Source organism: Pseudophryne corroboree, chromosome 5, assembly GCF_028390025.1.
Source record: "Pseudophryne corroboree isolate aPseCor3 chromosome 5, aPseCor3.hap2, whole genome shotgun sequence".
Taxonomy (NCBI): Eukaryota; Metazoa; Chordata; class Amphibia; order Anura; family Myobatrachidae; genus Pseudophryne; species Pseudophryne corroboree.
The window spans coordinates 307,689,239-307,707,958 of NC_086448.1; the positions used below are offsets into that span (position 1 = coordinate 307,689,239).

An 18,720-nucleotide genomic window follows, 5' to 3' on the forward strand; every position below is an offset into this window, starting at 1 on the left:
GGTCGTTTGCTGCCCTAGGCAAAGCTCAGAATAGTATCCACTCCCTCCCCCCGTATGAAAAAATGCAACTCATCACCACCTCAACTCGCAGACATAAAATAAAGATGTATATTATTGGGTTGCTACATGCAAAAGCAGGTAGCCTTACCCTGCACAAAACATGCTCCTGCTAGCTTCATTGGGTTGCCCTACCCATGCAAAGATACCAAACATTACTGGTAGGACAAACCAGTCAGTGGTGTGACATTAATGTTTGCTACCTTTGCTATGTACTTATGCTATGGTCTGCTGTCGTATATTGTAGTTATGCTCTTCTATGTTTACCATGTACAGTTTTGCGTACTATTTGTGGCACTTTATAAATAAAAGTTAATAATAATAGTACATCTTAGGTCAGCTTGTGGATAAAGTTAGCTAACAGTCGTTGATAAAGCCATCTCTGTTCCTCCTTTGTTGAACTCCGAAGCCTCATTGGTAGCAGAGACTGCTGACACAACTTATGTGAACATGGGAAAGAAATGTCCTGGCTCTGTGTCCAACAGTGACAATAATACCAAAATAATTTACTGGCCACAAACCATTAACCATAAGTGTGCCATTGCAGCCTTTTCTCGAAAGAAGAAGCATGTTCCGTGGTGAAGGCAGGGTAATCATGGTTGCCAGATAACAGTTTTAAGATCTTGCAAAGACTAGGACATCGTCCATATCTTCCCCTTCTACTATCATGTCTCAATCCAAAGCACCACTAAGCAACAACATGTATTTCACTAATGGCCCCTTTACTATTGGTGGCTGATACTGTCTCTGCCTCATTGTAGGTACACAGACTTTTCCCACCAACTACAATTGATATTCTGCTACCTTATGTATGCACTGCCTCACATAATTCTTAGATTTTATATAGTGCTATCTTTATCTTCTTTTACGTCTATGTAGTTATTCATTTGTATCATGATCCCATTAATGGGGGTCATTCCGAGTTGATCGCTCGCTGCCAATTTTTGCAGCGCAGCGATCAGGTAAAAAACGGCAAAACTGCGCATGCGTATGTACCGCAATGCGCAGGCGCGTCGTATGGGTACAAAGAGGATCGGTGCTGGGCGATGGATTTAGCGAAGATTCCATTCGCACAGCCGAACGCAAAGTGATTGACAGAAAGTGAGCGTTTATGGGTGGCAACTGACCGTTTTCTGGGAGTGTTTGGAAAAACGCAGGCGTTTCCAGGCGTTTGCCAGTCGGGTGTCTGACGTCAATTCCGGCACCAAAAAGACTGAAGTGATCGCAAAGGGCTGAGTAAGTCCAGAGCTACTCTGAAACTGCATAAAATGTTTTTGCTGCGCTCGGCTGCAAAGGCGTTCGCACACTTGCAAACCGAAAATACACTCCCCATGGGCGGCGACTATGTGTTTTGCACGGCTGCTAAAAGTAGCTAGCGCGCAAACAACTCGGAATGACCCCCAATGTACAGAGCTGTATAATATGTTGGTGCTTTAGAAACTAAGGCTAAAAATAACAATCAATTATTATTTGTTAATGACTCACAATCACAAAATACCAACCCCTGCGGCACTGAATGTTCTCCTATTTTGTACCTCTCTCAACAGTCACAAAACAAGCAAAATGTGGCATGCGGGTTTGATATCCATTATTAGTATTTTACCGTACCTTAGAAGAATAACTAAATCAGCATCACAAGACAATTTCTCAAGTCCATGAGTGCCCTCTGTTCTAATATAATGGATCTTCTCCCTGGAACATGATTGGATAAAATTTTACTGTAAGTGATCTGTAAAATGGTGAACATAGTTAAAAAGTATGTACAGGAAACATATAATTTGTTTGCAACAGGTCAGCGATCCAAAATAGATGAAACAATTCTGTGAACATTACCCCACTGATCCCTCGAGTTATCACTTTGACAAAGGTAAGAACCAGCCACAAGATCTCCTGGTTGTGCCTTTCAGCCGCTTACAAAATGACATTGCTTCCAAAGTTGATTTACATCTGCTGCACCACCCTTTACCTGATCCCCCCAAAAACTTGCAAAACACTTACAAAGCAGTGCTTTATTATATTTGGAAGAGGAAACCTCTATACTTGGTGGCAGATGTATTAAGCCTGGAGACGGCATAAGGAAGTGATAAACCAGTGATATGTGCAAGGTGATAAACTCACCAGCCAATCAGCTCATAACTGTTAATTTACATATTGGAGCTGAGTGGCTGCTGCGTTTATCACCTTGCATTTATCACTGGTTTATCACTTCCTTATGCCGTCTCCAGGTTAATACATCTGCCCCTTGGTCTACAGTCGTTTACTATTGACGAAAAAAAACAAAAAACCCAGAATGACTTAATGCTTCTCTATCTTGGTTTATAACAGGAAGATACCTGTTTCTGTTATATTCCTGTATTCTACAGATAAGGGGGACATTCAAGTGAGGGATTAGTCCCTTTTCCTCAAAACCCTGGGAACACCTAGTCTCTCCTGAATACCCATAAAATGACTTACTATGGACTCCAAAACAGCCAAGACCAATCCTTAAAAGAAAACCAACAGCTGTCTCAGACCCTCTGTGTGTCTGGGACACTAGCCCAGACCTCTGTGCAGGCAGTACGTTGCCAACCCAAAACTTTTCCCTTATAGCCATGGCCAAAGTCATCACCGATATTCATCTTTCTACTTGGCTTGCCCAATGTATCCACACCCTGTCTAATTAACTTTACCCTGACTCTTATGCAGCTTCAAGAGCAATTTCGGTTATCTACTTACTAAATATCTTTGGAAAGCGGCACCATTAATATTCTCTGTGACTCCCTTCTTCTTTCTTGCTTAAATAGGCTCACAAGAGATATGACCAGAGGTGCAATATACTTTTGGCATCAGCTCTTGCAACCCCCGCCACAAACGGCTAAATCTCATATTCAACTCCATTGGGAATTGGACCTTCATGTAAACATCTCACTGCAACAATACTCATTTTCTATCTAACTTCCTATAATATGTCCAAATGCCTTAACTATACCAAAATTCATATTCGGTTACTCTATAGGCTATAACTCACTCCTAGGAATTCTGTTGGCGTAACTGTGAACGTGAAGGCAGTCTATGTCACATTTTTGGGGAATGTCAGGCCATTCATCCACTTTGGAGAAAAGGTTTTACCCATATTTACAAGGTTAACAAAATTGAATTCTGGAAAATAAATAAATAGATGAAACATCCTTTCTGATAAATTAGTGCCAACCTCACTGAAAGCTCCAATGTATCTAACTGACGTTCTTTAGTGATAATCTGTAACCATGGAAAAACGGACTGCACCAAACCCCAGCGTTTCCCATTTTGCAGTATGTCATTTTAGGCAGAAGTCTAACTTTAAGCTTCAGAAGTTAATTTAGAAAGCTATAGTATCCATGATTATTATTATACTACCTGTTCAGCTGTTTTCCCCTACCAGTGAGGGAAGCAGGCATGGCTTATATACTGTGGGGGTACACTGTGATGAGTCTGGTAATGGATATAGGTAAGTATGTATAGAGGTCTAGTACATTGGAAAATATTATTGTTATTTTTCCTCTCTGGTACTCACTGGTTGAATTTGATTGTATTGGTGGTTGAATTTACTAATTATCTGGGGATTCTTTGGTGTGTTATACTTAACTTTATATAATGTACTATAACATTTAGCAAATTACAGTGTAGAAGAAGACACAGGGGAGGCTTAGGGAGATGCATATTTGTACATCCTTATGTCACACTATCCAAAATGGCCCTTTCCACAAAGTAGATAATTTTCTGCTCTTGGAGCCCCCACTTACAGACAGATTCAATTGCCTGTAGTTAGTACCGCTTGCAGCTCCTTGGTTAAGTGCCCAGGACTATTTAATTGCAGACTGCAGAAAGCATTTACTACGCATTTCAGCTTGCACCCTTCAGAGGTGTGAACAGACCTCCACGGTAAGTAGTGCTTTCTGCCCTTACCGCGAGCTGCGTTAACTCATTGCTCTGGACACTTAACACAAAATCTTGTGTTAAGTGCATGACGGCTAATTGAACCCTTCCTTTTATTTCCAGTCAGCAGGGTTGGTGCAAGGTCTGTCTGCACCCTAGGCAAAGCTTCAGCCTATCGCCCCCTAACCTGCCATCCCCACCACTTCTTGGAAGGGAGATATAGGTGGCCATTAGGTGGGATAGGGTCTGCATCTGCATATGGGGTCTGGTGGGGATATTTAATTGAATGTGTATACATTCATTGAATGTGTATACATACATATATACAGTAAACACATACATATATTTGTATGCTCCTTATTGTGATCCATCCCCCCATTTGTAAGGTCATTACTGACCACCCCCATCTCCATATGTACTGTATTGTACCCCAGTTCCCATGATTTCTGTATAATGCTGTTTACAAGTGCAAACCACCCATCAGGCTTTAAGGTCTGTACTGTTTGTGGTCCGCCAGAAACCCCAACGGGTTACTTAAAGTACCTAAAAGCTGCTTGTTTTCCCTGGTAATTGGCATGATTCCTCTTAGCAGCATTACAGCGACACTGCGAGTGCAGACATGTAGTTATGTGCTGCTTGCTGCTGGAGATCCGGGATCCAGGGGCCTGGAGGAGATGCATCAGGGATATGTGAGGGCGCCCCTCAGGAGCCATTGTTACAGCCACCTCCTATGTGCCTTCACATGACTTGATGTCATACGTGTCATCACAGAGGAAGCGCTGAGGCACTATGTGGCACAGCCTGATAGCAGCGGCTGCACCTGATAAGACCCACAGCAGCAGCCAGCGCACTGTAAAAGGAGGAGGCCGCGTACAGAGACATCCTTCAGTTTTTTGCTATATGAATTCAGTGGCGCCATCCAGGAGCCGGCGCCCTTCAGCAGCCGCCTAAAGCTGCCTAATGGTAGAGCCAGCCCCAGCAGTCACATGTATTGAAATGCCCTTCTCATCAATTAACCAGTCCAGGTGACTGCAATCATATAGTAAGTGGGAGGTCCAGGAAGAGAGAATGTTATAGCTGGCTGAAGGGGTCATATTGGGGAGGTCTGTGATGGTTATCTCTCATTATGATACCGTGAGCCGTACATTAAAGCTATGCACTACCACTCAGCACTTACACCTCCAGTAAGTCAATTTACAAAATCAAGTATAATCAAGTATAATTATGGAGTTGCATACAGGTAGATGGGTTTGTAATGTGAATGAATAAAGGAGTGAGAAACCCTTTAAAATAAACAAATGTAGACTTGGAGAACAGGTGAAGGAGCTAGCAAGCCTATAATAAGAGTGGTTGGTACAGTAATAGAATAACATGTACGCTGTCAAAGTTATGTATTATTCAAAAAGACAAATACCTGAGTGCATGATTTCTTGCTAAGCTTGGCTGGCGTTCTTGGAGCATCTCAAAAATGTTTGGCTGTCGCAAGAATGCAACAATCTTGTCATTATAAGCTGAAAGATAAAAATGGCTTGCTTTACAATGAATACATGTACATTTGTTACGGAATACATATGATATCCCGGCAGACTGGATGATGGCTACTATAATCCCGGCAGCGAGTCCCATCAGTCTCCTGAACGCCGAGATATAAACTGCATCCCTTTGTTACTATACTATATGTTAGAAAATGCGGTCATGAAAATAATAGCTTCTAAGTTTTTTTTTTCCTTTTTTACCCATTCAGACCTGAAAAGAGAATGTGATGTATTGGTGTGACGTCCATACAACCAATCACACTTTTCCTTTATCTGCCTCACATACCAATGCTTACAGTAGCAGTAATGTCGCTGTTCTCCTGCATGTGAATGACATTTGTGAACCTTGTGCTGTGTTAAAGTACTAAATAGTGCTGAAAAGGGGACATCCATTTCCAGAGCAAATTATAAGAGACAGGTAAGTAGCCAAAAAGATTGCTGCTTGCGACTAACTTAAGGAGATTAACCACAACACCTAATTTCTATGCAGAGCTGTAACTAGATATTTTGGTGCCATGGGCATGGCTTCATTGGGAAGGGGCGTGTCACAAAATAATACCTTTTCACATTACGCCGCACATTAGTCTTCATTATTCAATTTACGCTACACAGTAGTGGCACATACATGAGCCCCTTTTACACATTACGAGAGGCAGAGCCCCCATTTACACAATACTCCAGGTAGAGTCCCCTTTTACACATTATTCCAGGCAAAGCCCCCCTTTTACACATTACGCCAGGCAGATCTCCCTTTTAGACATTTACACATTAGTACAAGCAGAGCCTCCTTTTACACACTTCTCAAGGCAGAGCCCCTGTTACACAATACACTGGTGGTGGTGATGGTGGTGGTGGTGGTGGTGGTGGGGGGTCAGTGTGGGTGGGTGGGTGTGTGTGCAAGGTTATACTTATGTTGCTCTGGAGCAGCAGCTTCCACCAGCCTCCTCCTGCCTAAACACAGCAGCTCTTCAGATGCAGCAGACACAGAAGGGGAAGCCGGTAGGAGCGAAGCGTACAACGGGAATGAAAGCTGCAGCATTGCCCAGCTACCTATGTGAGTAGTTGCCGGGTGCTGCAGCTACCTAGCGGTGTTTGGAGAAAGAAGAACACTGCATTCTAGCATAAATCCCTTCTGTGAAACACAGTGGTGGTGGTACCATAGTTTGGACCAGTTTTGCTACATCTGGACCAGGATGAATTGCTATCATTGATGGGACAATGAATTCTGAATTATACCAGAATATTCTAAAGGAAAATGTCAGGACATCTGTCCATGTGCTGCATCTCACGAGAACGTGGGTCATGCAGGAATACAATGACCCAAAGCACACAAGTCATTCGACTAAAGAATGGTAAAAATAAGAATTTACTTACCGATAATTCTATTTCTCGTAGTCCGTAGTGGATGCTGGGAACTCCGTAAGGACCATGGGGAATAGCGGCTCCGCAGGAGACTGGGCACAAAAAGAAAGCTTTAGGACTACCTGGTGTGCACTGGCTCCTCCCCCTATGACCCTCCTCCAAGCCTCAGTTAGGATACTGTGCCCGGACGAGCGTACACAATAAGGAAGGATTTTGAATCCCGGGTAAGACTCATACCAGCCACACCAATCACACCGTACAACTTGTGATATGAAACCCAGTTAACAGCATGATAACAGAGGAGCCTCTGAATAGATGGCTCACACCAAGAACCCGATTAGTTAACAATAACTATGTACAAGTATTGCAGACAATCCGCACTTGGGATGGGCGCCCAGCATCCACTACGGACTACGAGAAATAGAATTATCGGTAAGTAAATTCTTATTTTCTCTGACGTCCTAGTGGATGCTGGGAACTCCGTAAGGACCATGGGGATTATACCAAAGCTCCCAAACGGGCGGGAGAGTGCGGATGACTCTGCAGCACCAAATGAGAGAACTCCAGGTCCTCCTCAGCCAGGGTATCAAATTCATAGAATTTTGCAAACGTGTTTGCCCCTGACCAAGTAGCTGCTCGGCAAAGTTGTAAAGCCGAGACCCCTCGGGCAGCCGCCCAAGATGAGCCCACCGTCCTTGTGGAATGGGCTTTTATTGATTTAGGCTGCGGTAATCCTACAGCAGAATGCGCCAGCTGAATAGTGCTACAAATCCAGCGCGCAATAGACTGCTTAGAAGCAGGAGCACCCAGCTTGTTGGGTGCCATCAGGATAAACAGCGAGTCAGTTTTCCTGACTCCAGCCATCCTGGAAAAATAAAATTTTCAGGGCCCTGACTACGTCCAGCAACTTGGAATCCTCCAAGTTCCCAGTAGCCGCAGGCACCACAATAGGTTGGTTCAAGTGAAACCCTGAGACCACCTTCGGGAGAAACTGAGGACGAGTCCTCAACTCTGCCCTATCCATATAGAAAATCAGATAAGGCCTTTTACATGACAAAGCAGCCAATTCTGACACACGCCTGGCCAAGGCCAAGGCCAACAGCATGACCACTTTCCACGCGAGATACTTTAGCTCCATGGTTTTAAGTGGCTCAACCCATGCGACTTTAGGATATCCAACACCACGTTGAGATCCAAAAAGTGTAACAGGAGGCACAAAAGGAGGCTGAATATGTAGTACTCCTTTAACCAAAGTCTGAACTTCAGGCAGTGAAGCCAGTTCTTTCTGGAAGAAAATCGACAGAGCCGAAATCTGGACCTTGATGGACCCCAATTTGAGGCCCAAACGTCACCCCCTGCTTGCAGGAAGTGCAGGAATCGACATAGTTGAAATTCCTCCGTCGGGGCCTTCATGGCCTCCCACCAAGCAACAAATTTTCGCCAAACGCGGCGATAATGTCTTGCGGTGACATCCTTCCTGGCTATGATCAGGGTAGGGATGACTTCCTTCGGAATACCCTTTTCCTTTAGGATCCGGTGTTCTACCGCCATGCCGTCAAACGCAGCCGCGGTAAGTCTTGGAACAGACAGGGTCCCTGCTGCAGCAGGTCTTGTCTGAGCGGCAGAGGCCAAGGGTCCTCTGCCAGCATCTCTTGAAGTTCCGGGTACCAAGCTCTTCATGGCCAATCCGGAACCCCGAGTATGGTTTTCACTCCTCGCCTTCTTATTATTCTCAGTACCTTGGGTATGAGAGGTAGAGGAGGAGACACATAAACCGACTGGTACACCCACGGAGTCACTAGAGCGTCCCCAGCGATCGCCTGAGGGTCCCTTGACCTGGCGCAATATCTTTTCAACTTCTTGTTGAGGCGGGACGCCATCATGTCCACCCGTGGTCATTCCCAACGGTTTACCCGCATTTGGAAAACTTCTGGATGAAGTCCCCATTCTCCTGGGTGTAGGTCGCCCATCTGAGAATCCTTGTGGCTTCTGCCATCGCCATCCTGCTTCTTGTGCCGCCCTGTCTGTTTACATGGGCGACCGCCGTGATGTCGTCTGATTGGATCAGTACCGGCTGGTTCCGAAGCAGGGGCCTTGCTTGGCTTAGGGCATTGTAAATGGCCCTTAGCTGCAGAATATTTATGTGAAGCGAAATCTCCTTGGAAATTTCTTCCCTGTGTGACTGCACCCCAGCCCCGAAGGCTGGCATCCGTGGTCACCAGGACCCAGTCCTGTATTCCGAATCTGCGGCCCTCTAGTAGATGAGCCCTCTGCAGCCACCACAGCAGCGACACCCTGTTTCTTGCTGACAGGGTTATCCGCTGTTGTATCTGTAGATGGGACCCGGACCATTAGTCCCACAGGTCCCACTGGAACGTCCTTGCGTGGAGTCTTCCGAATGGAATTATGCTTCGTACGAAGCTACCATTTTTCCCAGGACTCGTGTGCATTGATGTACCGACACCTGTCCTGGTTTTAGGATGTCTCTGACTAGAGATGACAACTCCTCGGCTTTTTCCACAGGAAGAAACACTCTTTTCTGGTCTGCGTTCAGAAACATTCCCAGGAACAGAAGACGTGTCGTCGGGACCAGCTGTGACTTTGGAATATTGAGAATCCAGTCGTGCTGTTGTAGCACTTCCCGAGAGAGTGCTACCCCCACTACCAACTGTTCTTTGGACCTCGCCTTTATCAGGAGATCGTCCAAGTACGGGATAATAAAAACTTCCTTCTTGCGAAGGAGTATCGTCACTTCGGCCATTACCTAGGTAAAGACCTTCGGTGCCGTGGACAACTCCAACGGCCGCGTCTGGAACTGATAGTGACAGTCCTGTACCACATATCTGAGGTACTCCTGGTGAGGGGGGTAAATGGGGACATGCAGGTACGCATCCTTGATGTCCAGGGAGACCCTGTAATCCCCCTCGTCCAGGCTCGTAATAACCGCCCTGAGCGATTCCATCTTGAACTTGAATCTTCTGATATAAAAGTTCAAGTATTTTAATTTCAAGATGGGTCTCACCGAACCGTTTCGGTACCACAACCACTGTGGAATAGTAACCCCTTCCTTGCTGAAGGAGGGGCACCTTGACAATCACTTGTTGTGATTATAGTGTTGAATATCCACCAACACCGTCTCCCTGGCAGAGGGAGGTGCCGGTAAGGCAGATTTTAGGAAACGGCGGGGGGAAGAACGTCTCGAACTCCAGCCTGTACCCCTGAGATACTACTTGAAGGACCCAGGGATCCATGTGAGAGAGCCCACTGTCCGCTGAAATATCTGAGACGGGCCCCCACCGTACCCGGGTCCGCCTGAGCAGCCCCAGCACCATGCTGTGGACCTACCGGACGCAGGGAGGACTACTGCTCTTGGGAACTAGCTGTGTGTTGCAGCTTTTTCCTCTACCTTTGCCTCTCAGCAGAAAGGATGAGCCTCTAGCCCTCTTGCTTTTCTGGGGCCGAAAGGACTGTACTTGATGATACGGTGCTTTCTTTTGTTGTGGGGTAGCCTGTGGCAAAAAAATCGATTTCCCAGCAGTAGCTGTGGAAACGAGGTCTGAAAAACTATCCCCAAACAGTTTTACCCCCTTATAGGGCAACTTCTATGTGCCGATTCGAGTCGGCATCGCCTGACCATTGCCAGGTCCATAACCCCCGTCTGGCGGCAATGGACCTAGCGCTTATTTTTTTATGCCAGCCGGCAAATATCCCTCTGTGCATCACGCATGTATAAGACCACGTCTTTTATATGCTCTATTTTCAGCAAAATATTGTCCCTATCCATAGTTATTTTCCGACAGGGAATCTGACCACGCAGCGGGAGCACTGCACATCCATGCCGAAGCAACGGCTGGTCGCAATATAATGCCCTAGTGTGTGACCATATCTTATAGGGTAACCTCCTGCTTTCTATCAGCAGGTTCCTTCAGGGCAACCGTATCCGGAGACGGTAGTGCCACCTTTTCTGATAAGCGTGTAAGCGCTGTATCTACCCTATGGGGTGTATCCCAGTGTGACCTATCCTCTGGCGGGAAAGGGTACGCTGCCAATAACCGTTGTAGAAATTATCAATTTCTTACCGGGGGAAGACCACTCTTCCTCACACACCTCATTTAATTACTCAGATGCAGGACAAACTACTAATAGTTTTCTCTCACCAAACACAATACCCTTTTATGTGGTACCTGGGGTATAATCATAAATGTGTAATACATTTTTCATTGCCTCAATCCTGTAACGGGTGGACCTATTTGGAGGGTACACCAGTCTCATCGATGTCGACACTGGAGTCAGTATCCGTGTCGACATCTGTGTCTGTTATCTGAGGTAGCGGGCGATTTTAGAGCCCCCCATGACATTTGAGACGCTGGAACAGGCACAAGCTGAGTAGCCGGCTGTTCCGTGTCGTCGACCTTTTATGTAAGGAGTTGACACTTTCACGTAATCCTTCCATAAGTTCAACCACACCGGTGTCGACCCCGCAGGGGGTGACAACATATTTACAGGCATTCGCTCCGCCTCCACCTCATTATCCTCCACATACCTGTCGACACAGCCGTACCGACACACAGCACACACACAGGGAATGCTCTGATAGAGGACAGGAACCCACAAAGCCCTTTGGGGAGACAGAGGGAGAGTATGCCAGCACACACCAGGGCGCTATATATCACAGGGATAGCACCTATAAAAAAGTGTTTTCCCTTATAGCTGCATATATATTGTATACTGCGCCTAAATTGTGCCCCCCCTCTCTTTTTAACCCTTTCTGTAGTGTATTAACTGCAGGGGAGAGCCAGGGAGCTTCCCTCCAACGGAGCTGTGAGGGAAAAATGGCGCCAGTGTGCTGAAGGAGATAGCTCCGCCCCTTTTTCGCGGACTTTTCTCCCGCATTTTTATGGATTCTGGCAGGGGTTAATGTACATCCATATAGCCCTGGGGGTTATATGTGATGTATTTTTGCCAGCCAAGGTGTTAATATTGCTGCTCAGGGCGCCCCCCCCAGCGCCCTGCACCCATCAGTGACCGCAGTGTGAGGTGTGCATGAGGAGCAATGGCGCACAGCTGCAGTGCTGTGCGCTACCTTGATGAAGACTGATGTCTTCTGCCGCCGATTTTCCGGACCTCTTCTTGCTTCTGGCTCTGTAAGGGGGCCGGCGGCGCGGCTCTGGGACCGGACTCCGAGGCTGGGCCTGTGTTCGATCCCTCTGGAGCTAATGGTGTCCAGTAGCCTAAGAAGCCCAAGCTGGCTGCAAGCAGGCAGGTTCGCTTCTTCTCCCCTTAGTCCCTCGATGCAGTGAGCCTGTTGCCAGCAGGTCTCACTGAAAATAAAAAACCTAAAACTAACTTTTATCTAAGAAGCTCAGGAGAGCCCCCTAGATTGCACCCTGCTCGGTCGGGCACAAAAATCTAACTGAGGCTTGGAGGAGGGTCATAGGGGGAGGAGCCAGTGAACACCAGGTAGTCCTAAAGCTTTCTTTTTGTGCCCAGTCTCCTGCGGAGCCGCTATTCCCCATGGTCCTTACGGAGTTCCCAGCATCCACTAGGACGTCAGAGAAAGAAGAATATGCAGATACCGTTGTTACATTGAGGAATGGAGAATGGGAGAATGGAGGGATGCTGCGTGATAGATTATTCTACTAACATGCATATTGGATTAACTCTGCACATGGAAATGTAAGCACATCTGCACATGGAAATTTAACTTTTCTGTGCTTTTATATAATATGGGGAATACACACACATCCCATAAATGTTATAATGTTGGCAGCTGTCACGACAAGAGGCCACAGAGAGAGCAGGGATGGCAGCAGCAATGACAGTTGATATCACTGGTCCAGCAACATGCAATGACTCCTCAGCACTAACATGTATCACTGGGTCCAGAAGCATGTAATGACTCCTCAGCACTAACATGTAATTTCCCACTCATTTCCTACATGTATCAATATGTAATATCAGTGGGAAGATGCTGCTGATGTGAAGCACTGCCACCACCAACTGCCGCCCGCATGCCACATTTGAATTCTCCATGGTATAAATCCCCAGTGCACAGCAATATCACTGGCATTTTTTGAGCTGAAGCTGCTGCTGATGCATGTGAAAGAGCCTCCCAAGAGAGATCATGTTTGCCCACTAGTATTTGCTGCCAGCGATTCACCAGTGACCGGATCTCGACGCACAAGCACATCTGTGTTTTTTTCCCCTTTTTCTTTTTTTTTTTCTAATTTGCGCAGGTACTGTCACCAGCTACCATGAGCCGAAGGGAGTTAGCCCAGCTGCTTGGAAATAGAGGAACAAACCATAACATCAGTAAGACATGGCTGAGGTCAGGACACCGCAGACCATCTAATGGTAGACAGTCATCAGGAAGAGGAACAGCTGGACCATCATCTGGAAGAGGAAGAGATGGCCAAGAATCAGGAAAATGACACCATCATTGGGAAGAGAAAGTAATGGACCATCATCTGGAGGAGAAAGAGCTGAACCATCATCAAAAAGAGGAAGAAATGAGCCCAGTGCCAGTGAAAATCAGGCAACTGCACTGATGGCAGAACTCCAGAGGCTGGAGAACATCCTGAGGCCCATTCTGCCCAGCAGTGGTTAAAGTGAGGGGGAACGAGGTGGAACTGAGTTCCACCACCTGTAATGGTAGGGAGAACTAGTTCTACCTCCTCCATTACCCTGCACAGTAATTCCAACAGAAAAACCCACCCCATCATCTGCGTCAATCGATGATACAGGCGGCACTAGTGTTGCTGATGAGCTGCAGCCACCTACTCCTTCCTCAGGTCCTGGTGCCTCCATGGTCCTCCTCCATGAGTTCCACCACCTCACCAGGACCACTTTAAGCCCTGCTGCCCAGTATCCCCACCTACAGCAGACACACTGTTACAGAAGGAGAGGACATGGAGTACTGCACTATCTGCATGTCTGACATTGAAGTTGGAATGGAAATGGCTGTATCATCCTGCCAGAGATGAACAGCATTTGTCCTGTGTGCTGCACAACGTGCTATGACCTGACCATTTTTTCAACCTTATTTGAAGCAGAGGACCCAATCTAACTAAAGTATATAGCGGTAAAGCTTGTTCCTTTTATTTTTCTTTGTTTTAAGATTTTATATATATATATATATATATATATATATATATATATATATATATATAGCAAGGTGACAGCACTCTATGTCTAAAGTCAAAAGATAGTTGGTGCAAGGTCCTAATAATCAATATACACACTCACTTTTCCCATAGCTGAAAAAAGAATTAGACCAGCACTCACGTTTTAGTTGAAGAAAAAAAGGGGTTTTTTAATCCTGAAAAGACATCAAGGATACATCAAGGATACACCCCACTGTTTACAGTACGCCCAACAGCCGTTTCAACACATGAAGACCACCATGTGTTGAAACGGCTGTTGGGCGTACTGTAAACAGTGGGGTGTATCCTTGATGTATCCTTGATGTCTTTTCAGGATTAAAAAACCCCTTTTTTTCTTCAACTAAAACGTGAGTGCTGGTCTAATTCTTTTTTCAGCTATGGGAAAAGTGAGTGTGTATATATATATATATATATATATATATAAAATCTATCTCAAAGATCCAGCTTCAAACATAAGGTCCATACACACTAGGAGATTTTCATTTCAAAAGACTTTGACAACATCTATGAAAGTTATATCTTTCACCCAAAGTAGTGCATACACACTGAGCTAATTTCCCAAAGAGCAAGAGATTTTCAGGGGGCGAAGGACTTTCATAATTTCTTTCATTAGAGGGGCTATTCATAATGGGCTGGGTTTGAATTCCAAGGGTGGGAGCATGGGCCATTGTAAAAAGTGGATTCTGCTGCCGTAATGTGTAAAAAGGGGATTCTGCTGCCGTAATGTGTAAAAAGGGGGACTGCTGCCATAATGTGTAAAAAAGGGAGCCTGGCTGCTGTAATGTGTAGAAAGGGGACACTGTGTGCCGTAATGTGTAAAAAGGGGGACTGCTGCCATAATGTGTAAAAAAGGGGGGCTGGCTGCTGTAATGTGTAGAAAGGGGACACTGTGCCATAATGTGTAAAAAGGGGGACTGCTGCCATAATGTGTAAAAAGGGGGTTCTGCTGCCATAATGTGTAACAAGGGGTGACTGCTGCCGTAATGTGTAACAAGGGGGGACTGCTGCCGTAATGTGTAAAAAGGGGGACTGCTGCCATAATGTGTAAAAAGGGGATTCTGCTGCCGTAATGTGTAACAAGGGGTGACTGCTGCCGTAATGTGTAACAAGGGGGGACTGCTGCCGTAATGTGTAAAAAGGGCGACTGCTGCCATAATGTGTAAAAAGGGGATTCTGCTGCCGTAATATGTAAAAAGGGGGGACTGCTGCCGTAATGTGTAAAAAGGGGGTCTGCTGCCATAATGTGTAAAAAGGGGACTCTGTTGGGGATCAGTACTAAATGCCGCCGGCCGGAATCCCTCTGTTGCTGTAATGTGTATAAAGGGGACTCTGCCTGCAATTTATATATTATGTATATATTATACATAAACATTGGTGGCCAGTGGTGCCAGAACATATACATTGCTGGCCTCTGCCAGCAATGTATATATTACTGGCATAAATAATCATTGGTGGGCAGTGGCGCCAGTAATATATATATTGCTGGCCTGTGCCAGCAATGTATATATTACTGGCTTAATTAAACTACATTGGTGCGCAGTGGCGCCATTAATATATACATTGCTGGCCTGTGCCAGCAATGTATATATTACTGGCTTAAATAAATGTCATTGGTGGGCAGTGGTGCCAGTAATATATATATTGCTGGCAGAGGCCAGCTAAGTATATATTACTGGCTTAAATAAATGTCATTGGTGGACAGTGGCGCCAGTAATATATTCATTGCTGGCCTGTGCCAGCAATGTATATATTACTGGCTTATATAAATGTCATTGGTGGGCAGTGGCGCCAGTAATATATACATTGCTGGCCTGTGTCAGCAATGTATATATAACTGGCTTAAATAAAAAAGCATGAAATAAACATTGGTGGCCAGCTTCATGCAGTAACTCACTTCACTGCCGGAGGAAGCACGCTGAGCAGGAGCGAGCAGGCGGGACTGCGGCGCCGGAGCAGGTGAGACTTGGGGCAAATGCAGGGCGGGTCCGGCGGGCAGAAAATAGTTAATCTTCCAGCCATCATCGCTCGCGGCGTACACACTGAGCGATGATGGCTGGAAAATGAACCATCATCTGCAAACATGCTGGTAAAACCAGCCGAAGGCCCACCTCGCTAGCGATGATGCGGGAGCGCGCATCATCGCCAGTCGTTCATCGCTGGGCCATACACACTGGGAGACTTTGATCTCAAAATTGTTCAAAATGGCAAAAATGAACGATTTTGAGGGCAAAGTCGCCTAGTATGTATGGGCCTATAGTTTGTTTTCTGAACAATAAATAAAATCATAATTGATACATTTTTGTCTGAATAAATCTGTAAATTTACACTAACAGAACATACAGTACAATATTACAGTCACTGCTTTCTCCCTTCTCTGAGGAGACACACACATCAGAACTGGCATTTTGTGTTTCTTAATTCCCTGAAGCAGCTACTGTACTCCAAGCTTCACTATATAAGACTTTGCCACTCTCTTTGTGCTTATTTACTCTTTTTTTCCCTGGAGCGATTATTCCTCCTGCAGTAGTATGGGAAAAACCGTCAATGCTGATGCCACTGCTGCGCGCTTGGAAAGATTTTCTAGAAATCCACGCGGCCGACACCCCCGCGTACCCAGGCTACACCGCCTCCCTCACCGCAGCACGCTTCGGAGGAAACCTCTGTTACTGATGTTATGCAATCCACACAGCAAATTCTGCAAGCCATCAATACGTCTGAGACGAGGGTGATGGACAAGATCTGCCAGGTTCAGGCTGATATCTCAATTATTCGTCATGACATGCAAAGGCTGCGTGAGCGTGTGGGGGGTGTACAGCAACGTGTCTCTGACATTGAAGATGTGACTGCACCACTCAAGGATAGTGTCGCTGACCTTTCATCCCAGATGGCTGCTATTAAAACCAAGTTGTCGGATATGGAGGGCCGCTTACGAAGAAATAACGTACGCTTTGTGGGGCTGCCTGAGCGAGCTGAGGGTACACATCCAGAAAAATTCTTGGAGGACTTGCTACTCAGTGTGTTTAAAAAAGATGATTTTAGTGCGCAATTCGCGGTGGAGCGCGCACATCGTTTACCCTTTCAGGCCCCCCCTCCCGGTGCCGCATGCTCCACTTCAAGGATCGGGATGCCATTCTCCACCTGGCCAGGTTGCACGGTCCGTTGCAGTTTGATAACCACTCTGTGTCTGTTTTCCCTGACTTTGCTATGGACGTACAGAAATCCAGGTCCCAATTTCTTCAGGTCAAACGAAAGCTGAGGGACAGGCAGATTCAGTATTCAATGCTGTTCCCTGCCAGACTGCGGGTGATATATGAGGGCTCTACCCATTTCTTCAACTCTCCGAGAGAGGCCGAGGCGTGGCTGGAGCAGAGACCCCATGCACCTCGCTGAATGGAGCTCCTATTGTACCGCCAGTTTATTCTGTGGTTTTTTCTCTCTCTCTCAGGTTTTTCTTTTTTTTAAATTATGTGAGAGTTCATATGGTTGACTATTGTATGTGAAGGTTTATTTGTATGTCTTTTTACCGGGGGCCACTCTCCTTTACAGGGAGTCCTTGCTGTGATATAATAGTTGGGGGTGTCTACTCCTAACTGTACCCTTTTTACGACCTTTACTATTTAGTTTTTTTTTTCAGTTTAGGTAACGGGAAGTTTGGTTGGGGATATAGGTATATCTAGGTTCCTGATGGATGTACAGGGTGGGGGTGGTTGGGTTGTTGCTGTTTTATTGTTTTTTTGCTTAAATATTGGTATTTTTTGTTATGGTCAAGTACTGCTGGTGATTTAAGGCTGCAATGTATCTTTATAGTCATGGTGGATGTGTTCTGGCGTCCTTGTTTCTCGATTGCTCCAAACTTTTTTTCTTCCTCTCTTTTGTGTATTTGTACGCCTGCTGCTCTGATCTACATGTGCTCTGATGAGGTATTCTCTGTCATTGTGTCATTTCACCTTTTTCCTTCTTTTCTCCTGTTTTCCAGTCTAACGTCTTTCAATGTTGGTAGCATCTGAGGGGCTTCACCTACTCGGCTGGAACGTGAGGGGCCTTAACAATAAAATAAAGAGAGCATTGGTCCTGTCGCAAGCTAAAAAATATAAGGCGGATATTATTTGCTTTTCGGAGACTCATTTGGTTGGTATTAAGACGATGGCCCTGAAAAAAACGTGGGTGGGATGGCTGTTTCATTCTACCTTTTCACAAAATGCCAGGGGGGTGTCTGTACTTATCAGAAAATCTGTAAATTTTCATTTAGATCATAGTCAGGTGGATCAGTATGGTCGCTTTGTTATTCTTAGAGCCTTCGTTAACTCCACCCTTCTACATATTCTTGCAGTATATGTCCCCCCCCCCCCTTACAATAATAATGTTTTGCGACAAGCTATGTCGTTTGTTGCATTGTCACCATCTACTCCCACCATCTGTATTGGTGACTATAATAATGTAATGGACTTATCTTTAGATAGGTGGAGAGAGAGCCCCCATACTGATCTATCATCTCCTTCTCCTACCCCCTTCTCTAATTTAACTACTGAATTGGGATTAATTGATATTTGGAGGGTCCGGTTTCCCCATGAGAGCCAATACTCCTGCTATTCGGCTACTTTTAATACATTCTCCCATATTGACCTGGCCCTCATATCACCAGATTTGACCCCTAAGGTAACTCAGATTAAATACTTACCCAGAGTGATTTCTGACCATTCACCTGTCTT

The 18,720-nt window shown here is 45.7% G+C and overlaps 1 protein-coding gene across 10 annotated transcripts in view; it reads right to left on the reverse strand.

Annotated features, from left to right (window-relative positions):
* The window catches only part of HECW1 (HECT, C2 and WW domain containing E3 ubiquitin protein ligase 1), a 785,299-nt gene that overhangs the window by 97,077 nt on the left and 669,502 nt on the right, over positions 1-18,720 (reverse strand). For all 10 annotated transcript variants that reach the window (XM_063922467.1, XM_063922469.1, XM_063922471.1 and 7 more), the window contains 2 exons: positions 5,366-5,462; positions 1,666-1,749 (listed from right to left, as the gene is read on the reverse strand). In XM_063922467.1, coding sequence (XP_063778537.1) covers positions 1,666-1,749; positions 5,366-5,462 — 181 coding nt within the window. The remainder of the gene's footprint in view (positions 1-1,665; positions 1,750-5,365; positions 5,463-18,720) is intronic.